Source organism: Rana temporaria, chromosome 4 (genome assembly GCF_905171775.1).
Source record: "Rana temporaria chromosome 4, aRanTem1.1, whole genome shotgun sequence".
Classification (NCBI taxonomy): domain Eukaryota; kingdom Metazoa; phylum Chordata; class Amphibia; order Anura; family Ranidae; genus Rana; species Rana temporaria.
In genome coordinates this window covers 80,118,493-80,143,055 of record NC_053492.1, presented here as the reverse complement: position 1 = coordinate 80,143,055, position 24,563 = coordinate 80,118,493, and the positions used below count along the sequence as shown (strand labels likewise).

General features: G+C 42.4%; 1 protein-coding gene across 4 annotated transcripts in view; it reads right to left on the bottom strand.

The window, feature by feature from the left end:
* The window catches only part of LPIN1 (lipin 1), a 275,839-nt gene that overhangs the window by 52,654 nt on the left and 198,622 nt on the right, over positions 1-24,563 (bottom strand). For all 4 annotated transcript variants that reach the window (XM_040348571.1, XM_040348572.1, XM_040348573.1 and 1 more), the window contains exon 11: positions 22,635-22,704. In XM_040348571.1, the coding sequence (XP_040204505.1) occupies positions 22,635-22,704 (70 nt within the window). The remainder of the gene's footprint in view (positions 1-22,634; positions 22,705-24,563) is intronic.

Sequence of the window (24,563 nt, the reverse complement as noted above, 5' to 3'; positions counted from 1 at the left end):
TCCGTCCACGCCGCTCATTGTGGCCCGTAGGACTGGTTACCAAGTTGCTTAAGTGGCCCTCGCTCTTCAAAAGGTTGGGCACCCCTGCCTTACTCTATCCAAAATGAAAAAGTTTTGCCTATGAGTGAGTGAAAAACTTATATAGCGCTGCACATGCGAACTAAATCGCCTCTGGGCACTTGTTTGACCATTTCTCCTTTGACCTCAAAAGAGATGGGTTTTGATCTTTCTCCTAAAGGCCAAGTGGTTCTCCTCCAGCCGAATGGAGGTTGGTAAAGTGTTCCAAAGACGAGGGCCTTGGACAGCAAATCTTCTTTCTCCTTTGGACTTGTATCTGGTTTTGAGGATTTGGAGAAGATTTTGGTTGGAGGATCGCAGCGCGCGATTCGGGTTATAAGCCTTTAGTTTTTCGCATAGATATTTGGGAGCATTTCCCAAGATACAGTTGACAATTGTTCCCACCACGACTGCTATGTCTTCTTTGGGGATAAATGGAATAAGTCTGCGTAGTAGGCGCAGCAGATGATGGGATCCGCTGACTACTGACCCTATTTGTGCATCCATTGTCATGTAGGTGTCAAAGATGACTCCAAGACTTTTGACTTTGGTGCTAGGGGTGATGATTTTTCCCAGAATGGGTGGAGGTGTCCAGGTTGTTGCCGGTTGATTCTTTCGATTGGCGTGAAACAGGAGAAGTTCTATTTTCGATCCGTTGAGTTTAAGATAACTCTTTGTCATCCAGTTTTCTATCAAAGAGGCATTTCTCTAGACCGAGATGATGATCCTTTTTGTTGCAGATGCGAAAGTCCTATAGTGCTACTTAAATTCATAAGTTGCCCCTCTTTTCAGCCTGCACATTTGCAAAACAGCAGAACCTGATTGGCTCCTATAGGTGCCCTACCCTCTTCAATTCTAAGGGATACACTACTGATATCAGATAGATCCAGGTACTAACACAATTTACTAAAACTGGAGAGTGCAAAATCTAGGGCAGCTCTACATAAAAAAAACAATCAGCTTCCAGGTCTTTTTGTTATAGGTTAATTGAACAAGCTGAAGTTGGAAGCTGATTGGCTACCATACCCAGCTGCACCAGATTTTGTACTCTTCAGTTTTAGTAAATCAAGCAAACTGGATTCGCCAAGGAAAAAAGCAGTTAACGATATTTAATAAATACACAACAAATGTATCTGTTGTTTTTAGGTTTGCCTGGAGTTCTGTTTTAAAGGTCTAGGGCAGGAAGAGATCTCCATCTCGTTATTGCACAGATTTCCAGGCCACTCAGTTGAAACGTATTCCTTTACATATTCCAACAAAGAATCACAGGAAGGCGGCTAATCCAACCCATTGTAGATGATAAGCGGTGTGGAGTTGTCCTTAGGACTAGTAAACCCAAAATACAATTTATATATTTTTTTTTAGGTTTCCACGTATCATTTACAATATGCATGTAAAAGATGTAGGCAGGACCCTATACACACACATGCCAAGTATGACAAGTGTACTTACTGCATTAGATGTAGGTGGGGTGACAAAAGACCATTGAGCTGAACAGCTGAAATATTTGCAAATGTGGCCTTGTCTGTTCTGTGGGGGGGATTTCAATGGGAAGGCTGGTGGTCACTGCAAAAGGAATCCCTCCGAGGCTAAAGATTAATCTCAGATATTGGATCTAGTCTATGCTTTTACAATGTTCACATACAGATCCATAAAAGTAAACTGTACTTTGGATTTACCAGTCCTTTTAAATGCATTTAGTTAAAAGGGAAGTGCCCTAAAAGGATGTGTAATTAGGAAGTTACCCTTGCCAACATTGCAGCATCCTTCTATATTTTCTTTTTTAATAATTTTTATTGAGTTTTCATAATAGAAAATGTATTTCTACAATGAAAAAAAGAGGCAGAACAATTCACAATGTCTAATTAAAGCATTACAATGAAGAAAATATAAATAGTTTTGGTCAGTAAAAGGTACCAAGGGTTGTGAGAATATTGAATAACTACAACTTGGCCAAAGAATCACCCATGTACCACTGAAAAATGAGCGAGCAATGGAAGAGTGTATTCCTCATCAGGTGACACAAACCCTGTAGGGGGTTAAAGCGGATCTCCACTCTAAAGTGAAGTCGCGCTGATCGGCACCCTCACCCCCTCCGGTGTCACATTTGACACCTTTCAGGGGGGAGGGGGGTGCAGATACCTGTCTACAGACAGGTATCTGTACCCACTTCCGGCCACACGATACGGGCAAAAGACGGGTTTTTTCCTTACTTCCCGTCCGTCCCCCGTTGTATGCTGGGAACACTCGGCTCCCAGCACACAGCGGGAGCCAATCGGCGGGCGCAGCGCGACTCGCGCATGCGCCGTAGGGAACCGGGCAGTGAAGCCGGAGTGCTTCACTTCCTGGTTCCCTCACCGTGGATGGAGGGGGGAGCAGCAGGGTGACGAGCGATCGCTCGTCATCTGCTGCAGACGGCGCTGGACTCCAGGACAGGTAAGTGTCCTTATATTAAAAATCAGCAGCTGCAGTATTTGTAGCTGCTGGCTTTTAATATATTTTTTTAGTGGCACATCCGCTTTAAGCCCCCAAAAGGGAGGCAGTGAGCCCAAATGCTGCATACACACGATCGGAATTTCCGACAACAAAACCGTGGACTTTTTTCCTACGGAATGCTGGCTCAAACTTGTCTTGCATACACACGGTCCCACAAATGTTGACGGAAATCCCGAACATCAAGAACGCGGTCACGTACAACACTACGACGAGCCGAGAAAAATTAAGTTCAATGATGCCGAGCATGCGTCGAATTGATTCCGAGCATGCGTAGGATTTTTGTGCGTCGGAATTGCATACAGACGATCGGAAGTTCCGACAATAACTTTTGATGTCGGAAAAATTGAGAACCAGCTCTCAAACAATTGTTGTCGGAAATTCCGACAGCAAACGTCCGATGGAGCATACACACGGTTGGAATATCCGACCAAAAGCTCACATCAAACATTTGTTGATAGAAATTCCGACAGCAAACGTCCGATGGAGCATACACACGGTTGGAATATCCGACCAAAAGCTCACATCAAACATTTGTTGATAATAATTCTGATCGTGTGTACGTGGAAAAAGAGGGTGGCATCCTTCTATATTTTCACTATGTGATGTGGTGTCCCCAGGAACTGTCTTTGATTGGGAACAACTGTATTTTGGCTGCATCTAGATGAAGATTTGGCAAAGTGGGGTTTGGTCCATTTTTTTTTTTTTTTTTTTTTTTTTTAAACATCGAGAAATGTTGGCAAGAGGCATTAATACACAAAGGACAAAACGGCAAAATAAGATGGACAGAACTGCAAGAATAACTCCATTAAAGGATGGACTTAGAGTGTTACGCCCTGTACACACGACCGGTTTTCCCGTTGGAATAAGCTCCAACGTTTTTTCCGACGGAATTCCGCTCAAGCTGTCTTGCATACACACGGTTACACCAAATTCCAACCGTCAAGAACGCAGTGACATACAACACTACGACGAGCCAAGAAAAAGTTCAATGCTTCTGAGCATGCGTCAACTTGATTCTGAGCATGCATGATTTTAGTCCGTCGGAATTGCATCCAGACAAATGGAAATTCTGATAGAAATTTTTTTCATTGGAAAAATTGAGAACATGTTCTCTATCTAATTCTGTCTGAATTTCCGACAGAAAAAGTCAGATGGGGCATACACACGGACGGAATATCCGATGAAAAGCTTCCGTCTGACTTTTTCAATCGGAAATTCTGCTCGTGTGTACAAGGCATTAGGATATAAAAGTCGTGATTGTGTATTTCCATTGTTACCACCCACCAATTAGCTGGTGAACGCTGCACATAAATTGACGTTTCAGTTTTAGCAGTTGGAAAGTTGAATTGCCTTCTGTTCTGGGGACTTCAGTGGTAAGAGATTAAAAAGCCTAGAGGTGGTGTCACACTCCCACAGTAGCTTCTTCTTCATGTACAATAGTCAAGTTATTTGGGATGCCAGGTGTAGGAGATGCCTTTAGTATGTCATTGTGGATGGAGGATGCAAACTACTACATGGAAATCTCACCAGTGTAGATCTTTGCTGTGTGGTCGCTAGAAGTTGTACTGCCTCTCCATGGAAAGTCTTCTAGCAATGCTCTATTAAAGCCTTTCATGTTGGAATGGATAGACATTCTAATGTGCATGATTGGAAGATGAAGATCCTGGCCAGATTTTCAGGGAAGAGGCTTTGTGGCTTCCAGTGGTCACACAGCAAAGATTTCGTAGAATGTAGATACAACTTTATTTTTTGGGCCCCCTCAGTCTAAACCAGAGGTCTCCAAACTGCGGCCCGAGATGTGGCCTTTTCATAGCTTTTATCCGGCCCTTGGGGCACTATTCGTCCCACTGATACCAACAACAGAGCGCTTTTTCTTCTACCAATACCAATGATGGGATACTATTCCTGCTACTAATTAGAGGTACTACTCCTCCTCCTATTGACCACCAACTCTGGGGCCATATTTATTTTCACTGATGCCGGGCCTGGACATTTTCTGCCCCCGCTGGGCACACTCCGGCCCTTCTAAAGTCTGAAAGACAATAAACTGGCCCTTTTTTTGAAAAGTTTGGAGGCCCCTGGTCTAAACCCTTGGCAAAGGACCAGCTTTAAAAGAGCATTAAAATGTAAAATCTTTATTTTATTTCATTTAAAAAATCTATTCCAAAGAGGGCAGGAATTCAGGTTACAGCCCAAGAAAAGCAAAGGGCAAAGCATTGAAAAAACAATATTATGTGCAGAGAGAAAACTGGATAAAAAAATCAATCTAATAGACTAGGCGAGGCAATGGGTGTTTCCCAGGCTACCGCTATGGCATTGACTGAGACTAGAACAAAACGCACAAGACAACGCCAACTAAACTGGATGCAGCATTTACTGGTATAACTCACAAGATGTCCCCTTCCAGTGTGTGATGAAAAATTACTGCTTAAAATTGCAAACGAGATACAATGGAACCATAAATTGTTTCAGGATAATAAATGTGCATTATAATGTTCTCTGGAAACCCTCCACATGTACTGAATTGTATGTTCAGAATTCCTATAGCTTTACAATCAGCAAAGCTCAAACCCTCTGCTGATTGGGTAGCTCCAGCTCTGACTGAACAAGCAGCGTTCCAGACCTCTGCAGAGAGACCACTGATTACAGAAAAAGGGTAGGGGTACTTTTCTGTAGCAGCAAGACAGGCTTTTCTACTAAGACTGTGGCTGCTTTCTAAAGAAAACCAACTGCAAGACGTTGTACATCTTTTGTTTGGATGCACTTGGAATGTATGTTGCCCATTTAAACTAAAAAATGAATTGGGCTTTAAAGCTGGGTATAGACAGGTCCGATTTCAGCCAATTTATAGAGAACGTAAAGTCATATTAAACCCACTTTAAAGAAAAAAAATGCTGACAGGTAGGTTATTTAAGACAGACGATACACCACTGGTTTCTTCTGCCATAAATGCTCCCTCTTCCTGTCAGCCACCAACTCTGGGAAAGGAAGGCCACAAACTCTGGGAAAGGAAGGCCACAAACTCTGGGAAAGGAAGGCCACAAACTCTGGGAAAGGAAGGCCACAAACTCTGGGAAAGGAAGGCCACAAACTCTGGGAAAGGAAGGCCACAAACTCTGGGAAAGGAAGGCCACAAACTCTGGGAAAGGAAGGCCACAAACTCTGGGAAAGGAACACTACTAACTCTGGGAAAGGAACACTACTAACTCTGGGAAAGGAACACTACTAACTCTGGGAAAGGAACACTACTAACTCTGGGAAAGGAACACTACTAACTCTGGGAAAGGAACACTACTAACTCTGGGAAAGGAACACTACTAACTCTGGGAAAGGAACACTACTAACTCTGGGAAAGGAACACTACTAACTCTGGGAAAGGAACACTACTAACTCTGGGAAAGGAACACTACTAACTCTGGGAAAGGAACACTACTAACTCTGGGAAAGGAACACTACTAACTCTGGGAAAGGAACACTACTAACTCTGGGAAAGAAGAACTACTAACTCTGGGAAAGAAGAGCTACTAACTCTGGGAAAGAAGAGCTACTAACTCTGGGAAAGAAGAGCTACTAACTCTGGGAAAGAAGAGCTACTAACTCTGGGAAAGAAGAACTACCAACTCTGGGAAAGGAACACTACTAACTCTGGGAAAGGAACACTACTAACTCTGGGAAAGAAAAACTACTAACTCTGGGAAAGAAAAACTACTAACTCTGGGAAAGAAAAACTACTAACTCTGGGAAAGAAGAACTACTAACTCTGGGAAAGAAGAACTACTAACTCTGGGAAAGAAAAACTACTAACTCTGGGAAAGAAATGCTGGCCATACACTATACGAAAAATCGTCCGAAATTCAGCCGTTTAGACAGTTTGTTCGTTTTTCGAACAGTTAATGTGCACAAAATTGATAATCCTTGGACGTTTTTGAGCTGAAAAAAGGAAAGACAAGTTTGGAAATTTTCTGCCGAACGAACGATAAATTGAAAGGTTAATGTGCTTCCCATCAGTGGACATTTTATTTATGTTCACTGAACGATTTATCGGTCATTACATGATGGCACTATCGTTTGCGATCACGGCCGATTGTTCATTTTTTTCGAAAATGGGTTTGGCCGATTTTTCGTATAGTGTATGACCAGAATAAGACTACTCCCCGCACTGCAAGAGTTAACTGCTTGTTTAGATCTGGGGGGGTGGTATAAGCACTTTTACTTAGCTGATCCTCCCCCAAGGAAACAGTGCTTTTCTACACTCAAGCACAGGACTCTCTCTTGGTGTCCCCACATCCAATGCAATTCTAGGGTCCCTGTATCTGTTCTGATGACAGCTGCAGTGTAGAGTAGAAGACGCAGTGGAAATTGGTTTAGCAGTGCAGGGTTAAGTAAAACTGCTATTCCCGTGACCTAGACATAAATGGGCAGTTAACCCTTACCATGCGGAAGCAGCTTCACTGCAAGGGTGGACTTTTATTTATCCCGGAGTTCAGCTTTAACATCTACTGTATAACCATCTTATGTTTTCCTATTTATTTCTGAAATACAGCTCTACATAGAGACGTGCCCACATGTATTATATAACTGTATTGTCAATATCTGGAAAAGAGAGATATGGCGCCATGGACTATATCTAGCTCCAGTAAACAGCTCTGTATAAATACTAAGCTTGTTTGAATAGCCGTAGCTTCCAGATTAGATAATCAGCCATTGTGCAGGGGGGCAAAAAAAAAACATTCTCAAACAAATAATTCTGTTCCTATCCAGGGAGAGAGAATGGCGCACAGCTATAATGGGTAATTACATGATTCATGTCTTATTATTCTCGGGATAAACAAAGCGAGTTCTAATGGAAAATATTGCTGTGCGACCAATCTGTCCTTATGAAAAAGCATCTGACAATAGGGCGGCTCAATTATGTTTATATATGAATAATGAGTTTCCCGTAGCAACCAACTCCATCATGCAGCACAAAGCTTTTCTCTTTCTGCCAACTATCGTTTTCTCCTAACCTCGTAAATGAAGATCCTTTGCTCCGAGTGTTAAATCTCTGGCACACTGCTGAGTTATTTAAGAGGGAATGACCCCCACCCCCACCCCCCTCATAAAACTTTTATTGCTGGAAGACAGATGGAAGTCAGAAGTATTACAATTGCAAGAAATGTTCTATTAACTGGATGTGCCATATGTTAAGGAGCTATCTTTATATAGTATATTAAATATTAATTTGTCATTTATGCATAAAGCTTGTATACTTAAAGTGTATCTGAATACAAGAACAAAAAAGTGATATATTGAAGCATACTAATCCGTAGGCTCTTTCAGCCTAGGTTCACACTGCTGCGAATTCAAAATCGTGGTAAAATGCACGATTTTACCGCGATTTCGCGGCCGCGGCCCGAAATCGCAAAAAGTAGTACAGGAACTACTTTTTGAAATCGCAGATGCGGTGTCGCACTGATTAGGACAGTGCCATTGCCGACAATTGCCGCCGATTTGAGATGCGATTTGACATGTCAAATCGCATCTCAAATCGTTCCAAATCATACCCAGTGTGAACCAGGGCTCAGACAAGAAGCGAGGAGGCAGTAAACACAGGCAGCCGAGCTGCTGTTTTACCATCTTTTGGTCACCTACCTGATTTGGGTACAGCCAGATAGGGCTGTACCCAAATCACAGTTCTAATGGTTTGCTTCGCAGACGAGGCATTTTTAAATTGGGGTTCGACGGGCGGAACTGTCGGGCGGACTCTCCCACTTGGTTCAATCCAAATGCTTGGCTCGCAGTCGTCGGTCTTACAATCTAAAATTGCCATTTAGCAATTAAAAAAAAAAAGTAATAAAAAAAAAAAAAAAAACACAAGAGATAGGCATTCAGGAGCTCTGTAGTAGCACTTCCTGAATGCCTGTCAGTTGCTGCTATACCACCCTCTGAAAAGCAATCTACCATGGTCCTCTTTCCAGAGAGTGATAAGCAGTACGACTAAGGCCTTTTTCACATGATCGGCCCGCAAAGATCCGACTGTCCGTTTTTCAGGTTGATCAGAGCAGGCCACCGATTGACTTGTATGGGCAGGTGGATGTCAGTGGAGATGTGTCCGCTGACACCCGCCTGCCATTCGATCTGTCAAGATCCGCTGAAAACAGACACATGGCGATACGTTCACCATCCGTCCAGCACATCGGATGAAAATGGACATGCTGTCCGTTTTCATCCGATCTTTCCATAGAGAACAGCGGGGCTCTGACAGGTCCATCCCTGCTCAGTGAGCCGAGACAGACCTGTCATCCACCTGCTCAGTGGGGATTAACGGAGCGATCTCCCGCTAAGCTAGCGGGGTCCGCTGAGCAGATCTGCCCCGTGTGCCTGTTTACTGAACAATTAACCACCATTTTAAAATTTAAAACCAAGAAATTCATTATCATAACTGCATGGTTCTGTTATATACAATACTAGCATTAAGCTTTTTTTTTTTCTTTCTTTGGGTTTTTCATAGGCCTACAGTATATTTATATTTTTCCTCCAGATTTACAAGCAGACCAAGCTGGCTAGTAAAAGTGACAATTACAGGAGAGTTGGAGAAAAACCATAACACTGCTGGGGGGGGGGGGGGGGGCAGCTTAGAAAAGTTACCAGTTGCTGCTACTTGAAGCGGAGTTCCAGGCACAAATTGAACTCAGTTTAACATAGACGGTTCGAATCTCAGGTGCTTCATTAGGAACTGGCTGAGATTCGAACCATGCATGGGCAGGCTAAATGTATCGAAGTTGATTGATCGATCAATGTCAGATTTTACCTGTGATTATTGCGGGGGGGGGGGGAGAGAACTAGGGGGGCTTCCCTCACTCTGCTGGGTGCTGCTCCATCCGAGGTCTAGTGAATGAATTTTACAGAGGGAAGGGGAATTGGAACTCTGGGTTACACCTCTGCACTGTCTGTTATATACCAATGACCTCTCCACTGTTCCTTCTATACGACTGACCCCTGCAATCTACCATACATACTGCTAATCTCTGCACTCTGTTATCTACTACTGATCTCTGCACTCTGTTATACTTGCGACTGACCTTTTGTAATTCACTCTGTGGGACTTGTACTCGACCCTATGCATTGTGTGTTACATACCACTGACCTCAGTACTCTGCATTAACTACTCCTGAGCTCTGCATTACATACTATTAACCTCTGAGTTACTCACTACAGATCCCTGTAGTTTGCCATATTTACTACTGACCTTTGTTTTACATACTACTAACCTCTCAGCTTAACCTACACCTGACCCCTATACACTTCAAACCTTCCTTACTTTTAATTGGGCTTTGCTGTACCCTGGTGATCTTTCATCCCTTCCATGTTGTTTTGGTAGATCTCCAACTTTCCAGGGTTGCCTAACCCTGCATTAAACCTTTGTCTGTATTGGAGCATTTTCCTGCAAGAGACTTGATCCATCACTGTATGTAGAAGGAAGGAGGAAAAAAATCACACATGCTACTGCAATCATTTTTGTCAGGTCATGTTGCTCATGGACAGCAGATTTATTCCCTCTGGTCATTCTGGTCTGATATCTGGCCATCTATGAGTATCCTAAGGTGTTTTTACTCCCCAGCTCCCAGCAGGCATAGAAACATCTGCTTTTGAGGAACAAACATAATATTACAGTGCACAGATAGGCACGCCATGTCTTGTTTAGCGGTGCTGTCATTAGTACTGCCTCTTCTGCACTCTGCTGGCTGTAATTAGAATCACAACTGGGGAGCTGAGTTACTCATTTACAGTACCGCAGGGGGGCACAAACTCACATTCGCACTGCAGGATTATTACATTTTCCCAAATTTGTTCTCTAGAGACACCAGCTGAATAGCTCCATTATTTTGCCTGACAAATAACCATTATGTCAATTTACCATTTTAACATTACTTAGGGTGTGCGTTTTTAACACAATACTTCATATTAAACATGTATGTGATATATATTTGTGTAAACCTAAACCCTCAATCAAAAATGTTTTTTAATATACATTAGTTTACTTAAAGTGGTTGTAAACCTCAGACATGAAATATGAGCAAAGCATACCCTTCTATAGCGTGTACTTTTCTCAATCCAGAGCACTAAGCGTCATTTCTGCTTGCTGCTTCTTTGCTTTGCTCTCATCATGAATTACTTCTGATGAGTTTTCCGGACACCAAGAGAAAAAAAGGTGACAGGGGAGGGACCTTCAGCTGATTGACAGCCTCAGCTCTGTTCCTGTGTAAAGGGAGGTATCAATTCCCTCCAATCAGCTCTCAGAGCTCTCCTTACTGATATAAATTCAGCTCTCATAGTTACATAGTAGGTGAGGTTGAAAAAAGACAAAAGTCCATCAAGTCCAACCTGAGTGTGTGCTTATATGTTAAAAGTAGGGTTGTCCCGATACCACTTTTTTAGGACCGAGTACAAGTACCGATACTTTTTTTCATGTACTCGCCGATACCGAATACCGATACTTTTTTTTAAATGTGCCCCCAAATGCAGCCATGTCCCCCCACAAATGCCGCCATGTCCCCCCACAAATGCCGCCATGTCCCCCCACAAATGCCACCATGTCCCCCCTTATAAGCAGCCATGTCCCCCCTTATAAGCAGCCATGTCCCCCCTTATAAGCAGCCATGTCCCCCCTTATAAGCAGCCATGTCCCCCTTATAAGCAGCCATGTCCCCCCCTTATAAGCAGCCATGTCCCCCTTATAAGCAGCCATGTCCCCCTTATAAGCAGCCATGTCCCCCCTTATAAGCAGCCATGTCCCCCCTTATAAGCAGCCATGTCCCCCTTATAAGCAGCCATGTCCCCCCATATATGCAGCCACCTCCCCCCCCCCCTTACCTGCATGCTGCCGCGCCGCTTAGTTAATACGAGTGGGGAATATCACAGCTTTCATTTGAATAGCTGTAATGTTACGCGCTGCGTATAGAGATTGGACAAATCACCCGAGCAAGGGGGAGTGTCTATACGTGGCGCGGCGGGTAACATTACAGCTATTCAAATGAAAGCTGTAATGTTCCCCGCTCGTATTAACCAAGCGACGGCGGGATGCAGTGTAGCAGCGGGGGTGGGGGGGCTGAGTATTCTATTTAGGCATCGGCGGTATTTGCGGGAGTACGAGTACTCCCGCAAATACTCGGTATCGCTCCCGATACTAGTATCGCTATCGGGACAACCCTAGTTAATAGTACATTGTATACCCCTGTCTGTTGTGATTGTTAAGGTACCCATCTAATAGGTATAAAGCCCCCTGCTTTTCAGAACTGAGAGATCCTGTGTAAATTCTGCACTTTGAATGGATGTAGGGTTAAGACGGCTACCCATAAACAGGTACAATTGATGTAGGAAAATTTGTGTAGTACCTGAGACCAGGGGCGCCCCCCTCCTATCCATGCCGCCACCCCCCCTATCCAATGTGTCCGGCCCCTTTTCAGATGCTGGGCACATGAATTACAGCGGCAGGGGTGTTTTATTTTTCTAAGTACACTATAGGTTCTAATAGGCTCAAAATAGGGTGGACTCTGGGCACAGAGAAGGCGCTCACAGCCCACCCAGGTATGCTAAAATATCAAATGAATATTTACTATTCTAACACTGGTCCTCCTTACAGCCAATCAGGAAGCGGGTAAGAGACCTGTCACCCGATTGGCTGAAAGGACAGGCGATACTATTGGATGCCTAAGAGGAGGGGAGGAGCTGCACGGCAGAAGCAAGGAGAGAACACAGGAGAGGGATGGGGGGGTGGTTGTTTGCAGCCCCCCCCCCCCCAAAAAAAAAAACACCAGCTGCCCGAGACTAGTCACTTTACTGGATATATGTAAGGGTTTACAACCACTTTAAAGTGTTTGTTACGCCAACATTTCATATTCCTCATATGTGCCTGCTGTACCATGTACTTGTATGGAAAAGTCTCCTATTCTCTGAAATCCCTGGTGTTCTTGCTAGTCCCTCCACTTTCCTATTAAAAACTAACCACACTAAGCAGGAGAGCACACAACGGTCAGTTCTCCAGCTATACTGGAAACTCAGCCTGCTCCCCTCCAATGATCAGACTTATCCTGCCCTTCCCTCACAGCCATTCACTGGGAAGCTCTGTGTACAGTTGCTTCTCCTCCCCCCAACTCTTATGCAGCTGAGAACAGAGGGAATGTGATCACTTATAAAAAAAAAGGGGAAAGATCTATACACAAATGTTTTGCCTTTCATTTCTTTTTCAAACTGAGTGGGTCGTTTTACAAGGTGATCGTTTACAATCACTTTAATGGAAATAATCCTCATCAATCAATCAGCATGTGTGCTGCTTTTATGTACAGCTTGTAATCAGATAAGCAAATAGTGGCTGACAATTGTGCTCATTACATAGCAGACTTTACACCCGGCTGCCTCTACCTAATGGAAAACAGCAGACCCTCTGCAGTGTTTGCTTATATAAAACACCCACAATGTACCTGGCAGACACAGACCGTGCCATCTTTGTCCAGGCTGTAAGTTATATGAGGGAGCTCAGAGCAGTGTTTTTTTTCCTCTTTCCCACTAGAAACACCCAATTAAAAAATATAAAGGCAGAGATTTACTAAAACCAGAGTACACAGAATCTGGTACTGCTGTGCATAGCAACCAATTGAGCTGAAGTTAGAAGCCGATTGGTTACCTTGCACAGCTGTACCAGATTCTGAATTTTAGAAAATCTCCCCCATAGTGTTAGGTCATGGCAATATGTGCTGTACTGACTCATGGTAAGTTTTATTATTACTTGTGGTAAAATTTGACGCATTCAGTTTCCTTCCTACTGACACCACTGAACTACTGTACCTTTCTCTACCAAGAGACTGAATGGAGTTGGAAATCCATGGATTTTAATCATGTCAGTATTCCTTTTTGAAAAGAAAAAAAGGCAAGAAAAGTGGTGAAGGAAATAACTGATGTGGCATTTATTCCCCTTTGTAACCACTCTTATTTTATGATCCTGTAATAAGACTGTGCTTCCAAAAACGGCATCATATTTTCCTATTAGTGAAGTTTACAGCAAGTGCAGGTAAAGACCTGAAGGCTTTGGAAGGGGCGCCACCTGTAGGCCACTATGGGACTCAACAGAATGAAAATGTTGATACCAGACAAAAAATGTAGGGCTGGGGAAATTAAAGAATAATTCCTTGATTAATCTTTAATTTTTTTGATCAATCAAAATTCTTGACATCACAGGACAGCCTGAACAGTGAGACTTACCCTGCTGGATGCGAGCAAACTGCACCCATTGGATTGAGGTCAGGGCCACCATCAGGAATTATGGGGCCCCTTACACAGCTTTAGGCATGGGCCCCCTGAAGCAGAGAACATGGGGGGGGAGTGCTTCCGCCTGAAATTGCGAAGCGGGGGGGGGGGGGGGGCCCTTTACAAAAAAAAAAAAAAAAAAAAAAAAAAATATATATATATATATATATATATATATATATATTTTTAAAAAAGAGGGTTGCCATCTGGGGACTCTGGGCCCTATATATATATATATATATATATATATATATATATATATATATACACACACACACAAATATATTTTTTTAAAGAAATTACAAAAAAAGGGGGGTTGCCATCCGGGACCTCTGGGCCCTTTAATAATAATAAAAAAAGAAACCTCTGGGTCCTTTAATAAAAAATAAAGAAAAAAATATAGAAAAAAATAAAAATAAACATTTATAATAAAAAAAATTGTCCCTTTAATAAAAATTAAAATAAAAATATATTAAAGAAATATATATTAAAAAAAAATAAAAAAAAAAGGGGGGTTGCCATCCGGGGCCCTGGGGACCTCCTGACCTCTATAAAAAAAAAAAAAAAAAAAAAAATGGCCCTTTAATAAAAAATAAAAATATATAAAAAAATATATATATTTTTTATAAAAAATAAATACATAAAAAAAAAGGGAGTTGCCATCTGGGCCCCTTACAGGTGTACTGCCTGTACCCCCCTGATGGCGGTCCTGATTGAGGTACCTTTGCATCTGTGGAGCAGGAGGATGCATCAGGCTCCATCAGGAGAAGGGGCCAAAATAACCATCATTTTCCTGTCCTAAGCAGTTTTGTGCAGAGAATTCTTTGTGTATCGGCAACATCTGTTCTGTGCGAAAGACTGTTCAGTTCTTCAGGGTATATTGTCAATAAAATGCGATCATGTCTGCTTCCAGAAAATGTAAACACTCTGGTATGTCTGTGTGACTGGCAAAAGTGATGTCTACTTGCCTACTATAAAGTGACTGACAGTCAATATACTAGATATGTTTTATAATTAAAGTTAAACTAACTTTCTTAAAGTTTAATAAGAAAAAATTACTTGCGTCCATTCTACAATTCAAATTTAAAACGTATTTGTGTGAACAGTGAAGTTAAAGGGTCACTAAAGGAAAAAAAAATTCTAGCTGAAATGACTGTTTACAGGGTATAGTGACATAAAAGTTAACTGATTCCTTTAAAAAATGATTAAAAATAGATAAAAATCAATCATATAATGTGCCTACAGTTTCACTTTCGGTTTTAAACTGGTTTCATGTTTCTGTGAAGTAAAGAGACCCACAGAACAAAAACAAACAAATCCAGGGCAGTGTTTTGTTTTTAAAATGAATCTGATGAAGCTGCCATGAGATTTTTCATAAGGAGCCAGACAAGCAGGAAGTGTGGAGATCAGAGCAGAATTACAGCAACTTCAAAGCAAAAACGAACACTGAGGACATGAAACCAGGACTGCAGTAAGGTAAAGGAAGCTATTTAGCTAAAAAAATATTTTCCTTTAGTGACCCTTTAAGTCATGGATTGTGGAAACTAACTAGTGTCAGGTGATTGTATATAGTGTATACCACATTTACCACTGACTAATGCAGAGCTGCAATGCAAGGAGATCAGCTAAAAGTAGTTGGATCTGTAAGTGCGTTATAATTAAATCGAAATTAGTCGATTAATCGTTTAAAAAAAAAATCGATTAATCGAACGCGAAAATTGTAATCAGTAACAGCCCTAAAAAAATTCAAACTTGCCAGGCGCGTCGGGCAGCGCGACGCTGGACAGTGGAGCAGGTAAGTGTATGTTTATTAAAAGCCAGCAGATATGCTTTTTGTAGCTGCTGACTTTTAATAAACATTAAAAAAAGTCTGGAACTCCACTTTAACAGAAACAAGTACCTTCTATTGCTCTCAATCTCTTCCAGACTCTTTTTTTTTTGTTTGCTGCTGTGATGTGACTTCCTCTTAAAGGGTGGCTATATTCATTCTTCATGGTCCCACTGTGAGTAGGAGCATAGCCACCTTCCCTTACTCACTCCCATGATGGACTATGAACTATAGGATGTGTAGTGTGCATAGGGGAGTGCACATAACTGCAGCTTATGTGCACTGTTAATTTCAAACAGACAGAAGTGAGGGGAGAAAAGAGAGGTTCAGGAGCTCACAGAGGATGTTACAAGGAGGCAAAAAAACACAGTAAGAAAATGTCATGAAAAACAGATTGGAGGACCACTAAAGAGGTTGTAACCCTTAAAAGAAAAAAAAAGAGAGATCCTGTTCCCCTATAGCAGGTTAAACACAGTGCTTGTGCTGTCTGATGTGTCTCTCTCTGCTCTAAAAAAAAAAAAATGGTTGATCCTGCCAGTTCCTGTGTCCCCCTTAGTGTGCTGACCACGGATATCATGGCTGCTGAGCTAGGATTACCGTGGTCAGTTTACGTGCCTCTGTCATCCCACTGCTCTCTTCTCTCCCCCTCCCTCCCTGCCTGTCAGCTCCTGTGTGTGTGAGCCGTCGATTCCGATTGCTTGCCAACCCCTCTTTTCTATCAAGCCATCCTACACTGTGTAAATGTTTGTATAAAACAATGCCTCTAAATACCTCATCTCAGATCTTGTCTGGTCGGTCATGTGACCTCCAGCCGCTCTTCTCCTCCGATCTAATGGCTACAATGGGAGGTGCTGAGCGGACAGCAGTCAAGTGACCTCCCCGGCTGATGTCAGATCACAGCCCCTTCCGCTGTAGCCCTTAGGAGGAGAGCAGCCGGAGGCCACGTGATGGCCAGAAAAGATCTGAGATTAGATATTAAAAGGCATCGTTTTATACAAACATGTACACTGTGTAGGATGGATTGATAGAAAAGAGGGGCTGGCAGTAGTATTTGAGTTTACAACCACTTTAAGTAGTGGATGTGTGTTATTGTTTATTGTCACTTTACCAGCGCAGTGCCAGTGTACAAGTACAGGGCTGGTAAGTGCCCACTGTAGTTAAGATCTCTTGCTATGAACAGCTTGCTTGCCATCTACTATAACTCTGCTATTAACAGCTCAAGCTACCAGTCAGTCCTTCTCATAACAAACATGATATGAAAATAATACATGGACAACAGCCCCAGATTTTCAGGGAGTAGCCCCAGTTTTGGGTGCAAAAGAGTTAACGCTTCTGCTAAAAACTGGACTGATTTGAACCAAATAAAGTACAACTAAACTCTCCCATGACAGTCTAAAAAACATATAATTGACCTTCCCTGACAGAGCCAAATCCCCCTTTGTATTTGTTTCACATGCTCTCTGTTCCAGACACTGCAGCTCACAATAGGGGGGATTTGGCAACAGTGGGCAGGTCTAGGTGTAGCCGGATGCTGATTGACAAGCTTACAGTGACAATGCCAATAGCCACGCCCCCTGCGATATCTTTTCATCCCAAAGTAGTGCAAGCAGGTATAGCCTGCACGGGAGTGACTACTCCTCTGCTCTGAATTCAGGAACCGTGCAGCATCATTGCCACATCCCCACATGAAGCTGCATTAGATGGACTTCACAGGCATACTCAACAGGTATTTGTGGGACTTTGCCAGGGGACTACGGAAAAACAAAGAAAAGATTCCCTCATCATTAAATGCTGCAGCAAATATTCTTCTTTAACCACTCCCCGTCTGCTGTACATTTATAAACATCCTCGGATGGAAAGCGTGATATCCCGGTCATTGCTGAAGCAATGATCTAGATATCATTCTTTAGGGCCAGCGATTCTGCACAAAATAAAAGTAATATGAACAGCTAACGAGCTGCAGGATTATTTTCACAGGCGGTGGAAGGGGAGCCTGTGAAGATGCGACCGGCGACATCCAGCTCTGGGCACACAGTGAGAGGAACGGATGTTGCTCCCCTCACTGTGCAACAGCAGAAACAGGAAGTGATGAGGGTTTGCTCACTTCCTGTTTCTGTTCTTTGTTTACCTGACTGTTACTGAGCAGGAAAGCAGCCAATCAGACCAATCTAATCCGAGGCCAGAGGAGAGATCTGGGGTCAATCCATAAAGCAGACCTATCATTGCCCATGCTATTACAAGGGATGTTGTTAATCCCTTGTAATAGCAATAAAGTAAAAAAAAAAATTAAAGCATCCCCGTTCCTCTGTGCTCATACGCACATGCCAACACGCACGTAGGTCCCGCGTGCATATGTAAACGACAATGGCACCACACACGTGAAGTATCAATGTGATCGACAGAGCGAGAGCAATAATTTTAGCACCAGACCTCCTGTGCAACTCTAAAATGGTAATTTATAGAGGCTATTAAATCATTGCCTATGCAGGTTTTTTAGGTACCATAATTTGGAGCTGTTCCACAGGTGGACGCCATCTTAAAGCAGGACATGTTTGATACCCATTTACTCAGCGTAACAACGTATTTTAAAATTTGCATTAAGATTCATTAAAGTGTATTTTTTCGAAAAAATGTAGGTATGAAAAACCGCTGCGCAAATATCGTGTGACATAAAAATATGCAACGCCCACCATTTTATTCTCTAGGGCCTCTGCTTAAAGCGGAGGTTCACCCAAAAATCTACTTTCTGCCATTAGATCCAGCATCTGCAGTATGCTGTTTTTTTTTTTGTACTTATCATTTTATCACCATTGTTATCCGGCTCCGAGCGGGGATTTCTGCGGGGAATAGGCGTTTCTAAGCCAAGCGGATTTGATTGACAGGCTGCTAAAGCGCGTCACGCCTTCCGAAAATACCCGAAGTGACACTCGAGTGTTTACGGCGCCTGCGCCTGCCATGTAGAGCTGACTGCGCAGGCGCCGTAAACACTCGAATGTCACTTCGGGTATTTTCGGAAGGCGTGACGCGCTTTAGCAGCCCGTCAATCAACTCCGCTTGGCTTAGGAACGCCTATACCCGGAAGGAATTCCCGCTCAGAGCCGGATAACAACGGCTGATAAAACGATAAGTACAAAAAAAAAAACAGCATACTGCAGATGTCAGCAGTATGCTGGATCTAATGGCAGAAAGTTGATTTTTGGGTGAACCTCCGCTTTAAGTCCAAGTCGTTTTCTAGCAAAAAAAAAAAAACGTTTTTTTTTTACACGTAGGAGAGGAATGTCGGGATTGGACCAGACCTGAAGTGGTTAATGGGAAGCCAAAGTTTTATTTTTATTTTATTTTTTTATGATCCATTTCAAAATGTGGTGAAAATTCCTAATTTAAGAATGTTGGCAAAGACACAAATGGGTTATGCTACACAAAGCAGGACACAAACACAAAATAGGTGAAGCGAGACAACCAAATCATCATGCATCACTGAAATGTTATGGAGAAAATACTTCATTTTCTGGCAGTCTTAGGCCTCTCACACACTGCAGCTTGGAAAAGCTTAGTACAGCTTTTTTGTTTTACCAAGCTAAAATACAGCCCAATAATTGTAATGTGCCGTGCATTCTTTGGTCAGTAGTTTACGCCTCATGCATCCAAACACATGCGATTGCGCACAAAATGTGTAAAAATCTTCATTTATATACTGCAGAACAAGAACGCGAGAATACGTTTGTGTGAAAATGCGTGCAAAATTGCGTGAAATACATACAAAAAAAATCGTCTGAAAAAGTAGAAGCTCAAACAGGAGTATTGTGTGCAAGAGGCCATAAGTGCACTTTCAGGCCTTCCCTGAAGCGATGACCCAAGTGACTATGGACTGGTGTAAGCTGGTGACCATTGAGATAGTTACACATAAGCTCTCACAAGCAGGGCTCTTGTATTGAACTGTATTGTAACTATACTGTCTCTCTTTGTATTTTAAAGTGCTATGCAAACTGTTGGTGTGATATAAATCCTGTATAATAATATTAAAAATAATAATAATCTTACTGGTCAACATAGTGCAGTGGAAAAATCCTTTCGGAGGCAGAAACTCTACTCATACTTAAGCCAAGTACCCACGGGCCAAATATCGGGCAGCCTCGGCCGGTTCAATAGAAACCGGCTGATATTTGACCCGTGTGTATGGCAGCTGGCCGGCTTCTGTCAAAGGGTCATGACCAAAAAAGGTCTGCCAATCAACTCCCGATCAGTGCTCTCAGCCAATGGCTGAGAGCACTGATCGGAGTCTTCTTGCAGGAGGGGCCGTCCCCCTCTCAGAACACAACAGCTCAGCAAGGGAGGTTGCTGTACTAACATTGCAAAGTTAGTATAGTGGCTCCTCCCGAGCTCTTCAGTTTTTTTTTTTTCCTTCAACTGGGTTGACCAAAAAAAATAAAATACTAGTGTGTACTAGGGTAAACTGTATGTTATCACTAAAAGCTGACCAACCTAAAGTGTGGTAGGGGTCCCTAGTAAACTACAATCAGTTTCCTGGGAGTAGGCAACCCACTGCTCAAAACTACTACCATACTAAACCATGAGGCCTGTTCCACACTTTCACCAAGCTTTGATGAAGCTTTTAACCTCCTTGGCGGTCCTCATTTCAGTACCATTAGTGGTAACTCCAAGTCACACACGGGATTGCATTGCAGGATCCTGGTGCAGTATACTTACCTTGTCCCCAGGATCCTGCAATGTCCCCCCGATGTGTCCATGGGCTGTGTCCTCCGTCCCATGGTGGTTATGACTAAGGCCTTACAGGCTGAAACATGTCAACCTTTCCTATTTGACTACTGTGGCTTGTCAACAAATATGTCAATTGTTTAAGAGCAACGACCGAAGTGCAGATCATCTTTTTCTCATTATTCTACGCAGCCAGCGACTGTGGATCGAGCACCCGGGAGCTCTGCTTTCCATGTGATGTATGGGTAGTAGCACTGACGCCTTTGTTTATATTCTGTCCTCCGCCCCATGCTCTGTGTGCGAGGCTCCGTTCCCTGCGAGTGTCGCAACGCATGGGGGTGGAGCCTGGCAGCAATTTCAAAAAGTACTAAATTCATAACACATACAATACACATAGAATTGAGCGATAGTGAATCGTGGGGAAATTAATTATTATTTTTTATATCTATTTATTATATTATAATTTATGATTTTGTGTTTCAAACTTTATCATACCTGGGATATCTACTAGACTCTCGTTTGGACAGATTTAAGTGAGTTATTACTAAAGCTGTGTACTACACTCGATCAGTTTGTCCGATGAAAACAGACTGATGGACTGTTTTCATCGGACAAATGAATCGTGTGTGGGCCCCATAGTTTTTTTTTCCATCGGTGAAAAAAAATAGAACATGCTTTAAATTTTTCCTATGGATAAAAAAACAAAAACAAACAAAATTGTCTGTGTGGAACTCCATCGGACAAAAATCCACGCAAGCTCAGAATCAAGTCGACGCATGCTCGGAAGTATTAAACGTCATTTTTTTCGGCTCGTCGTAGTGTTGTACGTCACCGCGTTTTTAGCACAATCGGATTTTTGACTGATGGTGTGTAGGCAAGACTGATGAAAGTCAGCTCAATCCAACGAAAAAATCCATCGGATCAGATTCCATCAGATATCCGATCGTGTGTACAGGACTTTAGAATTACAGGCCTACAATATAAAACACCAAATTTCTATGCAAAAAATTGTACCACTTTGAGTCGCAAAAATCTGACATAATCATATCGTCAGGGTGGTTGAAATACCATTCAGCTCCAGTTTGTAAATGATGAACACACATCCTAATGGAAGTGTTGATTGCCACTTTAAGCAAGCTGCTAGCAGGCTTAAGAACTTCTTGTTGAAAGGCCGTTGAAGCCTGCTAGGAACTTGCTTAAAGTGGCAATCAACACTCCCATTAGGATGCATGTTCAACATTTACAAACTAGAGCTAAATGGTACTTGAAAGGCTTGCTGAAACCTCTGCAAATGTTTGTTAAAGCGGTTGTAAACCCATCGATGTAACACTTAAAAAAACTGTTAACATTCCCGGCATGCCGGGAATGCTAACTGCACATTGGTTGTGCTCTCAACCAAACTGTCAAACCATCCAATGGCTGGTGTCATAACTGATCACATGTGCAGCTTCATGGCAGTTGAAGATTGAACAAAGGCCAAGATGGCAGCTTCCTTGGCTGAAAAAGATAGGAGGGTTTACAACCGCTTTAAAGCTTGCTGTTCACATTGCTCTTTTACAAGCTGAAGCCCATGTGAAACAGGCCAAAGCCTTCCATGCGAACTCTGACATCAAATCAAGCGCAGCAAAAAGCTTGATAAACAATACCCAACCAACTTGTATATGAATGGGTATACGTATCTCTTTGTACTAAGAACGTTATATAATTTGAATAGATGTATATTAGCACATAAAGCTTTGATTACACTTGAGTTGGTTTGGTATTGTTAGTGTGAATTTTTTGGCCATTATATAGTAAACTACTACCATATTGAATGGCTTTTTTATGCTCTTAATGACAGTATACTTCCCAAAATGCCTACATCTTGGTTCTCAAAATAAACGAGCAAAAGGTGTATGTGGCTTGTGAAGACCCAATAATAAGGAGAGGAGGTTTCATGGATTGAGAATAGAGCTACAGGTAAAGTGTCATGAAAGGAACACGAGGGGCCATCACTGCTTGTTTCCTTCTGACAATTCCCCACTATCATAGTGACCCTTTGGCTTTGGGTCTCCAACTCAAAACAATCATGTAGATGAGGAAAGTCAAGGAAAAGTCAGAAGTCCTCATCGCCATAATTAGTCCAGGTCAGTGAGTCAAAGTAATGAAGCAAGAGGGTTAGCGGGATCCCTAGCAGAAATAAGACAACCAATAGCAGCCTTCATATTTCTTTTGTGAAAAGCTTTCTTCTGCACTCATAACCTTGTTTTAGTACCTTAGGCAATGGTTTCTGGAAAGCCTGCATGGCCAGGAGCAGAGGGGCGGCTGTAGGCCAATTGAAGTATCTAAAAAAAGAAAAAAAAATCCATCACATTTCACATCAAGAATACAAAATACAAATGACATAAAATAAAAGTCTGTAATGTAACAGAGTGATTATTATTCATCAAATTATTTACTTTTACAAGGCAAAACAATTAAAGTGGTATTAAACCTAAAAGCAGATTTTATTGGGCCTGGTAGACCCACTAGCTCCCAAAAAGGTGATCCACACGCTACTCACCCTAATCCTCTATTATGCACGTAAAAACATAACTCGGTCATGAAAAACCCCGGTGGCCCTTACCATTTTGGCTTGGAAGGCGCTGGTAAATAAAGCATTACCAATGTATAAGGCTACATATAATAGTAGAGGTGTACCAACTACATCTGAAAAAGAGTGGGGAGGTTGGATAAATGGCAAGTCCACTGCAACAGATTGTCTACAATAGAAGTTCTTGTGGAGGATATGCTACTACTGAGCACTGAAGGCCCTTGTGAGCACATAAGGTATTTGATCCCTGTACTTTAGGGAAGCTATATGGCCCCTTTCACACTGCCACGACTTTTGAAATTTGCACAATTGTACAGCGATTTTGACGTAATTTCAGGGAATGCCTATGTAAACTTGAGGTCTATAGACCTCAACTCGCATCAAAGTCGAACCAAAGTAGTACAAGGACTACTATGAAGTCGCAGAGATATGAATGGGAATCATAGGGTAAGACTTATCATGCAACTCTGATGTCCAAATTCACAGAAAAAGTAGCACAAGTGTGAAAGGGGCCTCATTTGGAAGTGCTTATTATGTAAGACGGCAGTGACTGACAAGTCACCAGCAATCTGCTCACGGAGCCCTAAGAATCGATTGATCGGCGGGGTTTGATCGCTTGGTTCTTAATGTTAGAGCCGACGGGGGGACATATGCTGCATCCACCAGGTAAGTGTGATTCTGAAAAAAATTAAAAATCCCATACTTCTCTTTTAATACCACTTTAATACTGTTAGGTTAGTTCTCTAAAAATGTTGCAAAGGTCATGTTGGCTTGTTAAGCATTGCGCTCCTCAAGAGTAAAATGACAATAATAATGATATGCTCCATGAATTATTCATAGGACATAGTACAGCAGTTTTTGCATATATGTAAATGAGACGGGACACAGGTGTGAAAAGTCAGCTACCAGTTTATAGCACCATTGTTTCTGCACTTTTATGCCGTTACCATGGAAATTAATATAATCAAATCAGTGAGTTGAAAACATGCAGGGAATACTGTATAGTGCGAAGACAAATACATAACGTGCAATGACAGACTGAGACTTAAGCCGTATATAGATGGTTCGAATCTCGATCAGTTCAGCAGGGACTGCCCCAGTTTAGACCCATGTATGGGCAGGCTGAATGTACGAAGTTGATTGATCAATCAACTTTGGTACAGCCAGCATGTCAGATTTTTCATGTGATTATTGCCAATGGCTCTAGCTGATAGCAATATTCACTGTGTGTTCCCCAACCAGAAAAAAACACCAGCCGCCACTTGTGTGTTCTTCCAGCTGGGGTGGCTCCCCTCGCCCCCGGCAGGAAAACACAATGGCTCCATGGGTGGGATTCCCCCATCAGCACTGCATTGATGGGGAAATAGAGCGACTTTCGAAAATTGCTTAATCTATGGCTGGCTTTAAGCAGACCATAGATTATGCAATTTTCTTTGCATCCATTATGGGTTGCAAGATCAATACAGTCCATGCTGATGGGGGAATCCCTCCAGCAGTGCCATTGTGTTCTGTTGGTGGGGAGCCTTACCTGCTGGCAGAACACAATAATTAGCGTTGTCAGCTTATAGCTAGTGGCATAAATCATTCAGGGAAAACCTGACAGGCTCACTG